The sequence below is a fragment of the Pogona vitticeps genome, chromosome 2 (assembly GCF_051106095.1).
Source record: "Pogona vitticeps strain Pit_001003342236 chromosome 2, PviZW2.1, whole genome shotgun sequence".
NCBI lineage: Eukaryota > Metazoa > Chordata > Lepidosauria > Squamata > Agamidae > Pogona > Pogona vitticeps.
Genome location: NC_135784.1, coordinates 239,949,586 through 239,963,446, shown reverse-complemented (window position 1 = coordinate 239,963,446; position 13,861 = coordinate 239,949,586). Strand labels below are relative to the sequence as shown.

Below are 13,861 nucleotides of genomic sequence, written 5' to 3'. Positions count from 1 at the left end.
AACTGAGATCTAACCATTTATAATTATAATACCAATTTTCTTGATATTCTGACTCATACTATTTCTATATTTAAGACATATTAACTTTTTTTAAAATTCCGTTTTATGTAATTGATACTACAGTATTTGCAGTTAAGCCTCTGGTTAAATGGATAGCTAAATATATGAGTGGTACTTTTTAGTGTTGGTTTAAATAGCCTACTATTTGCTAGGAAAAAGTTAAAGGCAGCAGGAAAAGAGGAAGACCAAATAAGAAATGGATTGACTACATCAAGGAAGCCACCTTGAGTTTAGAAGAGCTGAGCAGGGCTATTGAGGATACAACATTTTGGAGATCACTCATTCATAGGGTCACCATAAGTTGGAGGTGAGTTGACAGCATCTAACAACAACAGTTTACTATTGTCTCCTCAGACAGCAGTGATTCTCTGGAGCAGAGTCTGGAAACGTTACTTTTTGGATCAGTGCTCCCAGAATATTTCAGCCACCATGGCCATTTGGCCATGCTGTCTTATGGATTTTGGTATTTGTCTTCCAAGAGGAAACATTTTTAAACTCCACTCAAGAGTTTTGACAAGTCTCTCCTAGGTTTGATATCCAAAACCTTTTGTAGCTAGAGATGCTGGGGACTGAATCTGACTTCATCTGCCGGCACAAAAAAGTTCCTTTTACAATGCTATGGATTCCCCATGTACTGTTGAATCATCATGCAAAGCAAAGCAGCTTTGAAATTATAGCTGGGAAATAACTCTGTACCTGAGAGGTCTGTCTTAATGAGATTCTAAATATTGTTTTTCTTGACCGTAATATTGTTTTTCTTGACTGTAATCACCAGAATGATTTATTGCTCAATACACAGATCTGAATATGGAAGAATCCACAGAGGACCTAATGGAGCCTTGTTCTCCCTCCAACGTCTCTGTCAGCCCTTGGCTAGGCACAAGCAGTGCAGGGCTGGGTGCATTGCACTTTGACCAATCACTGCTTACAATTAGAAAAAAAAGGGCCTGCACTTCTCCCATATATAAATCCTCCAACCTCATTCTTCCCCAGTGCCTTCTTTAAAATCAGCAGAACCCTTAAAAGTCAAATTTCATAAATGCAGTCACTTGAAGAATTGTCATATTGCAATGAAGCACTTATCTCATTGCATCTGATTAAAGATAACTTTATGGTCCCTTTAAGTCTGTTTGGAATCTGTAATCATAATAATATGATATGTCTCCATTATCATGGTTCCGATATTGTTAATGATGGAATTTGAAGGTGAAAGGTGACTGAGTTTTCATGTAATGATGACTACATCGCTTCTGACAGTTTCTGTGTGCCAAAAATTATGGCTTGTCACTTTTGCCAGTTTTCACACTGGCACAGAATAAAGTGTGCACAAAAATGCAGGCAATTTGGAAGCATTGTTTTTGTAATAAGAGACATAATATTTGCTCTAGATTAGCAGAACTGTATGTCATCATGGGCTGTATCTTAGAGAATATTCATGTTTCATTAGCTGTATATTGGAATGTGGAGTATATCACAAAAACACTGATAGATTCCAAGCTGATATTGGAAATGCAAAAAAGACTACAATGTCCTTGTTTATTTTCTTGTCTATTTCAAGTGCAGGAAGGGATGCAACGTTAATCTAAGCAATTAAAAAAATCAATTTAGGAAGTAGATCATTGGAAACCAAGCCTGGGTTATTTTTTATTAAGTTCCAACTGCTCGGTGCATACCAAAATATAGCAAATATTTGAAAGACACCTGATAGCCCCTGATTAACTGCACAGCTCACTAGAGTCCCAAGAGTATGTCAGAAGCATCTAGGGCTTAATCCAAAAGGATTAGGCGCTATGGCAGAGTAGCAACAGAAACATATGAAAGATCTCCTGTTTCTCCCCCTTTATGGCACATATTATTGGCTGAAATTGCTTACACACAGTTTTTCTTTGTGCATTTTCAGGGGTCAGAGTCCAGCTGTTGCTGAATTTAATTTATTGTTGAAAGCACATTCTTTAGAAACCTATGGTGTTGATCCCCATCCCTGCAAGGTAATTAATTATTTTTTTAAAAATAAAGCAGTAGTATTTTTTCATTTTCAGGACCTGATCCAGTCCCTCCTCTCCAAATCCCATTTGGCATATCTGTTCCTATGTGAATGCAGCTCTCTGTGTGCAGAAAAGTTACTCAGGCCAGAATCCTATTGGTCTTGTACAGCATAAACTCAAAAGTATGTAACTGGTGTGCACACTTGTTCTACCTGTCTGTCATGAGCTTAGATGTACACACGTTGTGCACTTGACTGCATGCCTGAGCACTTAATAGAGGGCCAGAAAAGAGTAAATATTACTTCTGCAATTTCACTTACATGCATGTATTTTGTAATAAGATGTTGGTCTCAGATTCTTTAGTCAACATAGACCTTTGCCATGCTGGATGAGATATTCTGCAATTTGTAGTCCAAAGACATAATGTTTTCAGGTTCCGAATAGGATGGTTGGTGAGAAAGAATGTCAATGAAAGAAAATGTTTGGAGCAGCATACTTCAAAAACAGAAGGGAATTGGATCATTATATTAGCAAATACTGTAAAGAGCCAAGTATGTAGTAAAGTATGTTATGTTGGTAAACCAATGTTGTTGGACTGTCACAAGTTCCCCATCTTTGATTATGCAGTAATTAAGCCTTCTCTTTTTCTGTTATATGAGAAAGCCATCTGGATATGGACAGACAATTTGAATATGCATTTGATTAATATAGTAAAACAAAACACATGTTACATCTAATTTAATAGCATTTGTTACCATATTTTTCCATGTATAAAATGACACTTTTCCCTAAAATCATTAGAGGAAAAATTGAGGGTCATTTTATACACGGAGGGAGTGGAGGCGGAGGCAAAGGAGAAGCCGCACTCATCCGCCTCTCACGGCTGCCCTCCAGTGCGACTTGCTGGGGCTCATCTCCAGCTCATGTCGCCACCTTGTCCCCTGCCCAAAGGGAGCCCACAAGTGAAGCAAGAGGAGGTGATCCGGCGGCACCAGTGGTGGCGGTCAATGGGCAACAGTGAGAGGCGGCTAAGCGTGGCTGCTTCTTTGCCTCTGCTGCTGCTGAGCCTGTGAATGGCACTGGGGGAGGCAATCCATTGGCGGAGGCAGCAGGAGGCGGAGACAGCAGCTGCGCTCGGCGACTTCTTGCTGCTGCCCATTGACTGCCGCCGCCAGATCGCCTCTTCCAGCACCATTCGCAGGCTCCCTTCAGACAGGGGACAAGGCAGTGACATGATCTGGAGGTGAACCCTGGCAAGTCTCACTGGAGGAGACAATTGTGTGGCGGAGGCAGCAACAGCAGGAGATGGAGACGGAGGAGCAGCTGTGCTGGGCTGCCCCTCGCGGTGGTCCATTGACTGCTTCTCTGCCTCTGGCAAGGGACAAAATTAGGGGGTCGTCTTATACATTGGGAGGATTGTATACACCAGAGGTCCCCAACCCCCAGTCCGTGACCCAGCAGCAGTCCACAGTCTAGACAGAACCAGGCTGCGGAAACAGATCTCCTGCCCCCCTGCAAGTGCCCTCGTGAGCCGCACTAGCACTCCCCTGCAAGCGCACTATGCACATGCATGCCATACCCATCTGTGAGTGCACTACCCCCCTGCAAGTATGCCATGCCCCTGCAAGCGTGCCATGCCCCCCACAAGCATGCCACACACTCCAAAAAAATGGTCCGTGGTTGGGAAAAGGTTGGGGACCGCTGGTACTTGGAAAAATATGGTATATTTCATTTTTTATTATTTCTGTAAGTTTTTCTGGCATATTCACAAAGTAGTTTGTGCAGGTATTGCAGGATGGTACTTGGCTCTCAGCATCAACATTTGCCATAAACTGAGATTTCCAAAAGGAATTCACATCCTTAAATGTAATCCAGTCTGGTTCAATGCTACTAAGTCAGTTCAAGTGGCAGGGTATTATTTTAAATGGTTTCTTGGTCACACAACAATTACATGAAGCCACATGCACTGTGTTTTGTTAATGCTGTTTAGGTATCTGTCACTTAGTGGTGTTTCAAACTGGAGCCCAGGGATTATAGTAGATGTGTTCCCTGCAGTTTTGATTTGGAGCGCCAGGTGTACCTTTGGAGGAAAAAAAAAAGACATGAAGACATATGCTTAGCCCCTTCCAAACCTCTCAGTTGTCCCCAGCAAATGGTCCCTTTGTTAATTCAAAAGCCATTCTCTCCAGCGGGCATCTGAAACTGACATTGAACCTGTTTCAGCAAACAGAAAACTATGGAAGAAAAATAGCATTAGGAACCCACAGGTACTATTGGCATGGGTAAGTGCTTTTGCTGGGACATTTAAATAGGCCTAGTAACAAGACATAGTGTTCATTCAGATGGTGGAATGATCTTTCATTTGCAGTTAATATGAGTCCTAAATCCTTGTTTAACCTGCAACAATGCAGGTGTTTTTCAGGGACAGCCTCCAGCACCGATGCATGTGTAGCAACATACCTTAGGGTCAGAACAGATAGAGTTGGCCAATTAATCAGAAGAGGAGTAAACCTAAGAGGTTAAATTTATTTTTGGTCCTATTCCTATTGCTTTACAGTTAGCTAGCTTTTGTCTAAGGGACGTGGTGGCAGAAGACCAGCAGTCGTAAGATCGAATCCACGTGATGGAGTGAGCTCCTATCACTTGTCTCAGCTCCTCGCAAACCTTGCAGTTCAAAAGCATGTAAAAATGCAAGTAAATAAATAGGTACCACCTTGGTGGGAAGGTAACGGCATTCTGTGTCTAATTGCACTGGCCACGTGACCATGGAAGATTGTCTACAGACAAAACGTTGGCTCTACATACATGGGTCCAGGAAGCGGGGATGAGCACCACGCCCTAGAGTCAGACACAACTGGACTAAATGTCAAGGGGAACCTTTACCTTCACCTAGCTTTTGTCTTGAGATTGGTCACGAGGAACTAAGCCCCACTTTAGATTTCAAGTGCGATTGTTCCGTCTTAAAAAACCATAGAATCATGGTTCAGTAAGGGAAACATTTTATTATCTTTTGCTCAACAGAAAAACCGTTTCTACATCCTAATTGTTTCTTCTGAAGTGTACTTCGCTGTGAATTAAAACTGACTTAAACCCAAACCCCACACAGAAAATATTAGGAAAGGTGCTTCCAAACAAATTCCTAAGATATACAAGGTTAGCACTAATACAGTAGTCTGAAAGAAGAACTGTTCCATTATTTTTCCGAAGTAATACATTGCAGAGGCGAGAAAAGTTACTTCATTTGAACTACAGCTTCTAGAACCTCAGCCAGCCTAGTCTCTGGTTTGCTGAATAGTTTATTTTAAGAGCTGTACTCCAAAAAGGTAACTTCCCTAAGCCCATCTTTGGTATAGTGTGCCATATCTTCAACTTTGCTTTCCTGCTTACTACTCTGAACATGTATCTACATGGATACCTGAAGTAATGCTAATGTCTCTTTAGGAACCTGCAGTGTGCTAATGTAATATGTGTATTTGCATTACTTTTTGCTTTCAGTTTAAAATTTGATTTCTAAAAATCACACATGATCAATTTTACCTCCACCCGCCAAACTGGTGTATCAGAAAGTACCATTAAAATGTAATTGCCCTTGTTATAAGATAAAACAGTTCTCAATTTCTGAAACACATGGAAAACCAACTGAAAAACAAATTCACAGGATCTGCCTTCCTTTGACATATGTAAGGTCAAACAAATAACTTTTTGCATGTTTGCATTTCCTTCAAAATATTTTCCATTTATTTTGTTGTTGTTTTCTTATTTCAAGGACTCGACAGGGACCACCACGTTTTTGGGATTCACAGCCATAGGTTTTGTAGTTTTCCAGGGAAATAAAAGGATACATTTGCTAAAATGGTGAGCTCTTATCCTCACAGTTATTAATGGAAGAATATGTTTCATTTTTTTGTTTTTCAGAAAACTTTATTCAGAAAACCTGTTTTCACCTAAATTCTTATATTGACTGCCTGCTGCTCTATACTTTCTTATTTTATGAATAGACTTGCATAGGATTGTAATATAAGCAAAGTAAGGTTTGTTTCACTATAGTTTCCATTTGACACTTGTCCACATTTAAAACCAAGCATTTGTCCATACATTGAAACTTAGTTGAAAATGGGGTCAAAAACAAACCAACTAATCAGGGCTGGTCCAAGATATTTTGCTACGTGTGATAGAACAGCAAATGGCCCTCTTTCAAAGTCAAGGTGAAACTGAAGTCCAACCAAATTATTTTGGCTGGGTTTTTTTAAATCTTTTTCCTCCTCTGCAACTGCTTAATAATGTTTAGAGAAAAAAAATCACAACATGTTATATTTACCTATGCTTTGGTAACATTGCTAAGAAATGACCATTTGTTGTCAGGAACCCTTCCTGAAATAGCCACCTGGAAGAGTCAGTGCAGACTATCATTGCCAGAGGACAACATAGTGTCCAGTGCCTAGCCAGACCTGAGCAATGGCTCAGAATCACCAGACCAGGGATTCGTGAACATGAGAGAATAGCTCTGAATGCATGCCTATGGAGCCTGCTGCCCCCTCCCCCAAGGGACCTGGATCCCTTCTTGCCAGAGACCCACATATTTTTGACAAGGCAAGTATGGGCCCAGGGTGCTAGGCTTTGAGGCAGAGGCCTGTCCCTTTAAGCCTTCCCTCGTTAGAGCTATTCTTAGTCTACTGTGCCCTGTGATACTTGTGTGCAACCAGCATAACTTGCCCCGTACATCCTTTTCCAATTATCATCACACGAGCTAGGGAAAGATGTGAGGGTTGTTTGTGTATTACATATGAAGGGAATTTCAAACAGCCTTAGGCTATTTCATATTCTTGTTCTGCCTTCTTACTCTAAGAAGAAAACAGCCTCTGATCCCAGCTGGTTGCTGCATGATCTCATCACATGTCTCAAGAAAGAATTGGGCTCATCTGCTGCAATAATATCCTGGCTGAAATCCTGTTGCCTAAGTTAGACTGTTTAAGACTAGTGATGTCATCAGCTATAGTGATTTTTCAGAAATAAAACATACAGTTTCTTCACTGAAAGTCTCAAGGGACTCTCCCATGGAGTCCCTTTCCTCATAAGAAAGCTATTGGGGGTTGTATGTATCACCAGTAAAATCATCATGTTGGCAGCAATTTTGGTGAATTAAAGCCTCCCTCCTCATCCTGCAGGCCTCAATGGTCTCTCAGCAATGAAAAGGATTCTACAGAAGCCATGGGAACTTTGGGAGAGAATTTGGAAATGTTTTATTTTTTTAAAATGGCGAATGACATTTGTGACAATTTTGCCCTTCCATAAACCTCCGTGTATACAGTATATATACCTATAACTTAACGATCCTGATTTTGCATATGAAGAGTTTTGAATACCTGTGTAGTAACATACAGAAACCTTTATTGGCATTACAGGATACAGGGAGTACACAGGATAGTTACATTCCAATACCGGGTGGGGGGAAGGGTGAGGTTGAGATTGTAGTAGGCTAGGTTCAAAGAGATTTATAGAGGGTTTAGGGTAGGGAGAGGGGGGGAGGGGAGGTCTTCATAACAGTTAGGAGAAAGTCAGCAACTTGACTGGTGATAAAAGGCGAGAAATCGCTCAGGAGTATGGGGGTAAGGTCGAGGAAGAAAGGGGAGAGGGAAGAGAGGAGTGGGTCTAGTAGCCGCTTATGGGGGATGTTGTGGGATGGGCATCGGAGTAAGATGTGGTCCAGGGAGTCGGGTTCGGATGCACAAGAATGACACAATCTGTTGGGGCGGGGGATTCGAGTGAATCTCCCAAAGTGGGCTGCTGATGGAAAGATATTCAGCCTAGCGAGCATAAAAGCTCGTCTTTTTTGAGGGTTGGACAATTGGTTAAAATAATTGGAGGGGCGGCCAAGGGAGGGGGATAGGCCAAAAGCAAGAGGGGAGCAGGTGGGGTTCAATTGGGAGAATAGGGTTGCATATTCAAGGTCATAGAGACTGGATCTAATGATTTGATATGCTGAGTTAAGGTTCATGTCGGCTAGAGTTTCGACAGAGAGAGATAATGACAATAGTTTGGCTTCTATGAAGTGAAACCACATAGAAGCGTAGGGATCCTTTAATAAATCTTGTAGGATCGAGTCAGAGGGAGTTAGGAGGTGAATTCTGAACCAGAACTTGAAGGTAGTGGTCCAGGCTAGGGTAGAGGGTAAGTGGATACCCAGTTCTAGAGTAATGGTGGAAAGTCTGATAAGATTAGGGATCCCGAGGATTTTCCTAAGAAAGGAGGCAGCCACCTTATCGATTTCAGAGTTTGCTGCCTCGATCCAAATTGGGACTCCATAAAGTAACTGGGAAATTGTCTTGGAGTATAAAATTTTGGTGGCAGCAGGTACATACTGATTACCAGCATGGAAGTGAAAACAGGAGATTGCACTGAGGGAAAGAGAGGAAGAAGCGATTGCGGAGGTGCGGTGTGGGCTCCATGAATGCCGAAAGTGGAAAAGAATCCCCAAATATCTGAAGGTCTGGACCTGTTGGTATGTGGAGTTACCAATTCTCCAAGAAGACGGAGCCCAGGATTTGCCAAAAACCAGTATTTTGGTTTTCCCTGAGTTTATGGTTAGATCATTGCTAGAACAGTACCTGTGTAGTATATATACAGTGGGCCCTCGACTTACGAACTTAATCCGTTCTGGAACAACGTTCGCACCTCGGAAAGTTTGTAAGTCGACCTACCATTTCCCATTGAAATGCATGGGAACGGAATTAATCCGTTCCAGCATTTCAAAAAAATACAAAAATAAAAATAAAAAGAGCAAGTCCCACGTTAGGACTGCAACACACACACACACACACACACACAACGCCCCAGTCCAAACCCACCCTCCAAAACCAACACAGAAAAGCTTTTTAAAAAAAGGACTTACTAGTCCGAAGCCTCCTCTGATGTCCACAATCTTACTACTTGCAATGAGATCGGATTCGTAACCCGAAAAGTTCGCATGTAGGGCCGTTCGTAAGTCGAGGGCAGAATGCTAGTGTGATTGGCAGTTCAGTGCTGATTGGCGGGTGTGATTGGAATGCAGTGAGGTAGAGTTCGGTCTGTGAGGTTGGTCTTCACAGTCAACTCCAGTCTCAAATTCACCACTGAAGGTGCTACATTTAAAGAAGTTAGAACTGAAACTCTGATATAGAAAAGTCTGTTTCAGAGACAGTCAGGAGAAGTAGTTTGTGCTATAGTTTGTTAGAAAAAGTCTGTCTTGAGAGCCTAGAATATGTGTATCAGAATGCCAGAGAGTTTATAAAGAAGTTATTTTGATCTTGAATTTCAGAAAGAATTTTACATTTTACTGTTCTTTTGACTTTTGTCACTCATCTTAGAAACCCATTTTTCTCTACATACCTATTACCAGTGGTTGCCCCATTAAAATTGTTTTTGTTTGTTTAAATCAAACTCTCCTTGTTATTTTCTGTGTAACTAAAAGTTAAGCAGACTAAAAGAAAGAATGATATATCCATGCTACACAAAGCTGTCTATTACCAGCGGGAAAAAAGTGTTTAACTAAAATAGAAAAGCATTTGCTACACACCTAAATAAAAGATACCAGCTTTGTGCAAGGAGGCTGTGGCTGGGTCAGAATGGAAGGAGCAACCACAAAATACTTGGCTGAGTTGAATGCTTTCCCTAGTGGCACTAAGAAGTGGTGGCTAGGTTTTATGTGTTAAAAAGTACCAAGGAGGTGCCTGCGACTGCTTGAGGGGTGTGTGAACCTCCAGTGTGAGAATTATAGGAAAAGTGACTGCTGCCTCCAGAAGCAAAGTCACTGCAACATCATCAGCTTTATGTGGAGTAACTTACAGCAACAATACTTTAGCCATCGTCTTTTGTAAAGTGTGGTATGCTGTGGACCACACATTTATTTTTCTCTTTGTCAATTGCAAGAGAATCATGCATGCTCAATAATCTTTCCAAATTGAGAGTAAAATCTACCCTGTGCAGCTGATTCTAATTTCCTTCACAGTCAAGTCCAGTCTCAAATTTACCACTGAAGGTGCTACATCTTCACTTCTGCTTGTGAAAGTGACCTTGCTGTATTAATGTAGCTGCACTGGCTTAAAGTACATGGAAGTGATAAGCTTAGTAGAATTCTAGATGTCTAGAAATTGGATCAACCCCGCATTTTATTTTATTTGCTTGCAATCACACAAGTGTAAAGAGAAGTAGTAATCCTTGCCATATGTGTGCAGGATTTTAAGTAGAATAAGTCTGAAAGATATGGAAAGGGAAGACTTTATTACTAATTACAAATACCTGCTTGTATGAAGAATACTATACCATCTTTTCTGTTGTAATATAATTAATATTAAATTGCCAGATTTATGTGTGTGTTTTCCCATATCCTTTAAATGCTGAAATCATGTTGCTTAGTGTAGTGAGTGACACTAGAGTAGGCCCATTGAATCAGTGGAGATTTGGAAACTCAATTCTTCCATAAGTCTCATTTATTGAAATAAGCCTAATCTAGTTGCAGCTTACTATGTTGGAAATGTTTTATTTTACAAAAATGGTGGATGACATTTGTGACAATTCTGCCCTTCCATAAACCTCTGTGCATACAGTATATGTATCTATAAATTGGCTATGCTAATTTTGCATATGAAGTGTTTTGAATGTCTGTGTAATGTATATATGAGCAGAGTTCTAGTAAATCACAACTAATTAAGTCATCAAAATCCCCATGATTAAATGGGTCTACTCTAGTGTTACTTACTATGCTAAGCAACAGGATTTCAGCCAAAGGTTCCAATCCTAAGCAACAGGATTTCAGCCAAAGGACCCAGTCTCCCACTAAAGTTGAACAGTAGTAATGAAAAAATACATTTTGGGTTATTTCTCTATGAGTTTTAGGAATAGAAATATATATTATGTATCTGGGTGAAAATCCATCATCTTCCAGACAATATAGTACTGTGTTTCTATTAGAATACTGTACTTGTATCCCAAAACTTCAGAACATTCTGTGGTGTAAACAACCGTTCATTAACCTTGTTTTACCTCAAATGAAGACCTACAAAATATTTTTCCTCTTTATTATTTCTTATTTATGCTGTCCATTGCTTTACAGACTTACAATCCATTTTATAAAAAAATTAAAGAAATTAAACGCTCAACATTTGAAGTATATTGAACTATTCTGTTCACTTTGTGCTATTAGTTTTTAATAAGTTATCTCCTTATCTTCTATGCTGAAGAATAATTCATTGCACTTATTTTCATTGTTTATGGATTGGTTACAGATGCATGAAACTGCCAAATGTTAAAACTGTCATTTATTTTCCTCATTTAAAGGGCTTTCTTTTTATAGGTCTGATGTCTGTAAACTGAAGTTTGAAGGGAAGACATTCTATGTTATTGGAATTCAGAAGGAGGTTGGATGTTTTATGTCTTCTGTTCTAAACAATTTTAATTTTAAATTTGGGCATTTTCTGTTAGGTAATGTAAATGTCTATTTTGCTCTTACAAAACAGATTTGTGCCTTATGTATTGGAATGGTCCACTTAATGATTTAAATAAGTATAGATGTTCTTTGAGCAAAAGTATTCTCATTTTAGACAAAGAAAAATACAGCTGAAAAATGTCTCAGAAATGTATATCTATACTACCCACTGCAGAAAATTGTTCTTTACATCTAATTTTAAATATTCTGATTATGTGATTTATATTTAAGTTGAAGGAATGGATCAGAATCCTTCCTAGGTGGGTGGGTATAGTGTGGTCCTTGAGAGGCTATGGGCTTCACCACTCATCAGCCCTAGCCAGATGGCCAGTGGTGAAGAATGCTGAGTGTTGCAATCCAGGAATATCTGGTGGGTGGCAATTTTCTCAGCCTGCTTCACAGAAAAATATGAAATAATTCCAAAAATGAAATCATGGAAGAACTATTAAGATTTGGTTCATTCAAATTATCCTTCACTGGATTTTTTTTAAAAACCCTGTTATCAAAACTGGGAGAACTTTCTAGGAAAGGGACAAGATGCTAGGATCTCCCCAAGATATTCTAATACTCTTTTGTAAGGGAGGATGTTGGGGAAGGGGAAAGGAAGGGAAATGGGCATCTAGAACAAGACAATGAGAATAGGTGTTAGATTAAGACTTCAGGAAAGACTGAATAACAATAATAGGGTGGGGAGGATACATTGAATCCTAGATATAAGACTTTTGAACCAAGCCAGTGGATAATCGAGTCCATTTTTCAGAATTCTTAAGCGATGATGCTTTGTGATGGGGAGGTGATATCCCCCTCAAGTTATGCAGTGAGGTACCTCTCCTGTCCCAGTCCATGAACTGCTCATATTCTCATTGGGATAGGTTCTATCCTTCTTTACCTAGCAGGAACAAATGTCCTTCACAGCCTAAGTGAAAATGATGCCTTGAATCCAGCAAAGTCTTAAATAAACCTTTTTCTATTTCTGTTTAATTTTTCATCAAATATGTAGAAAAAGGCCATGTTGTCATTCCATACCTCTACACCAGCAGCCTGCAAGCATCTTTGGAAGTGTGGAGTGGAAAACCAGGCATTTTACAAGTAAGAAAATCTAATGTAATTGCAGCAATGTTGCAGAGTATAGATGAGCAGAGAGAACCACGTAAATTGACAGCCCTTTCATGTTAAATGAGCCATGTTATAAAGTCAAGAGGTACTGTACTTTGATTCTTCTGTAGATTACTGAAGGTTCAACCAAAATATACAGTGCCACAATAGTTTGATGGCTTTTGAAGTTGAAAATTAAGAAGGTCCTTGTAAATCTAAATAACGCCCTTATTCAGCTTCCAATATATGCAGTCGTGCCTCGTATAACGAGTGCCCCGTTTAATGACGAATTCGCATAGCGATGGCAAAATGCCATCGCTTTTGTGATCGCATACCGATGTTGCCTATGGGGAAAAATCGCTTTGCGATGTTTTCCCCATAGGCACCATTTTCCCCCAGCTGAGTGGCGGGAGCCTCCGAAGGACCGCTCCTGCAGCTCAGCTGGGGGGAAATGCCTGTGGTGGCCTCGGAAGAACACTTCCGAAGGGTCCTTCCGAGGCCACTGCCGGGATTCCCCTTCCCCGCGGCCAGCTTCCCCGGCCATGGTTGGACTCTCAGGAATCCGACCATGCCTGGGGTAGCCTGCCGCGGGTCGGATCCAAGCCGCGGCAGGAAGGGTGGGGGGATCCGGATGCCTGAGGCATCCGGATCCCACCACCCTCCCCCCGCAGCTTGAGGAGGGTGGGTGGCATGGCGGGACTCTTCGGCAGCCACTGCGGCTCGGATTCGAGCCGCGGCAGCTGCCGAAGAGTCCGGTCATGCCTCCAACCCCCCCGCGGCTCGGATCCAAGCCATGGGTAACTGGTGGTGGGTGGGATCCAAGCCCGGGATGCCTGAAAGGCATCCGGACCCCCCACCCTCCCCCCGCGGCTTGGATCCGAGTCGCGGCAGCTACCTCAGCCATGGCCGGACTCTAGGGAGTCTGGCCATGGATGAGGTAGCCGCCGCGGGTCAGATCCAAGCCGTGGGGGGAGGGTGGGGGATCCGGATGCCCGGATCCGACCTGCAGTGGCAACTCCCAGCCATGGCCGATCCCCCCCACCATCAGGCGCAGCGGGAGAAGCCACCCAGTGTGTGTGGGGGGAGAGATCGGATCGGCTTCTGCCTTTCTTTGGAGCAGCCCGGCTGCTCCCAAAGGGCTGCCCTGACTGTGCTTTCAGCAGTGGAGGAGGTGCCCGGTGGAGGAGAAAGGCCAGATCGGCTCCTGCCTTCTCCTCCACTGGGCACCTCCTCCGCTGCTGCAAGCACAGTCGGGGCAGCC

General features: G+C 41.8%; 1 protein-coding gene and 1 long non-coding RNA gene across 4 annotated transcripts in view; one reads left to right on the top strand and one right to left on the bottom strand.

Moving 5' to 3' along the window:
• FRMD3 (FERM domain containing 3) overlaps positions 1-13,861 on the top strand; it is a 157,486-nt gene that overhangs the window by 115,536 nt on the left and 28,089 nt on the right. For 2 of the 3 annotated variants that reach the window (XM_072992260.2, XM_072992263.2), the window contains exons 7-10: positions 1,961-2,048; positions 5,812-5,900; positions 11,374-11,437; positions 12,506-12,594. In XM_072992260.2, coding sequence (XP_072848361.2) covers positions 1,961-2,048; positions 5,812-5,900; positions 11,374-11,437; positions 12,506-12,594 — 330 coding nt within the window. The remainder of the gene's footprint in view (positions 1-1,960; positions 2,049-5,811; positions 5,901-11,373; positions 11,438-12,505; positions 12,595-13,861) is intronic. The other variant, XM_072992261.2, reaches the window with a different exon arrangement.
• On the bottom strand, positions 7,251-10,749 carry LOC144586951 (uncharacterized). The gene is made up of 2 exons (XR_013542050.1): positions 8,651-10,749; positions 7,251-7,408 (listed from the first exon to the last, which is right to left on the bottom strand). It is a non-coding gene; the product is annotated as an uncharacterized LOC144586951 (long non-coding RNA).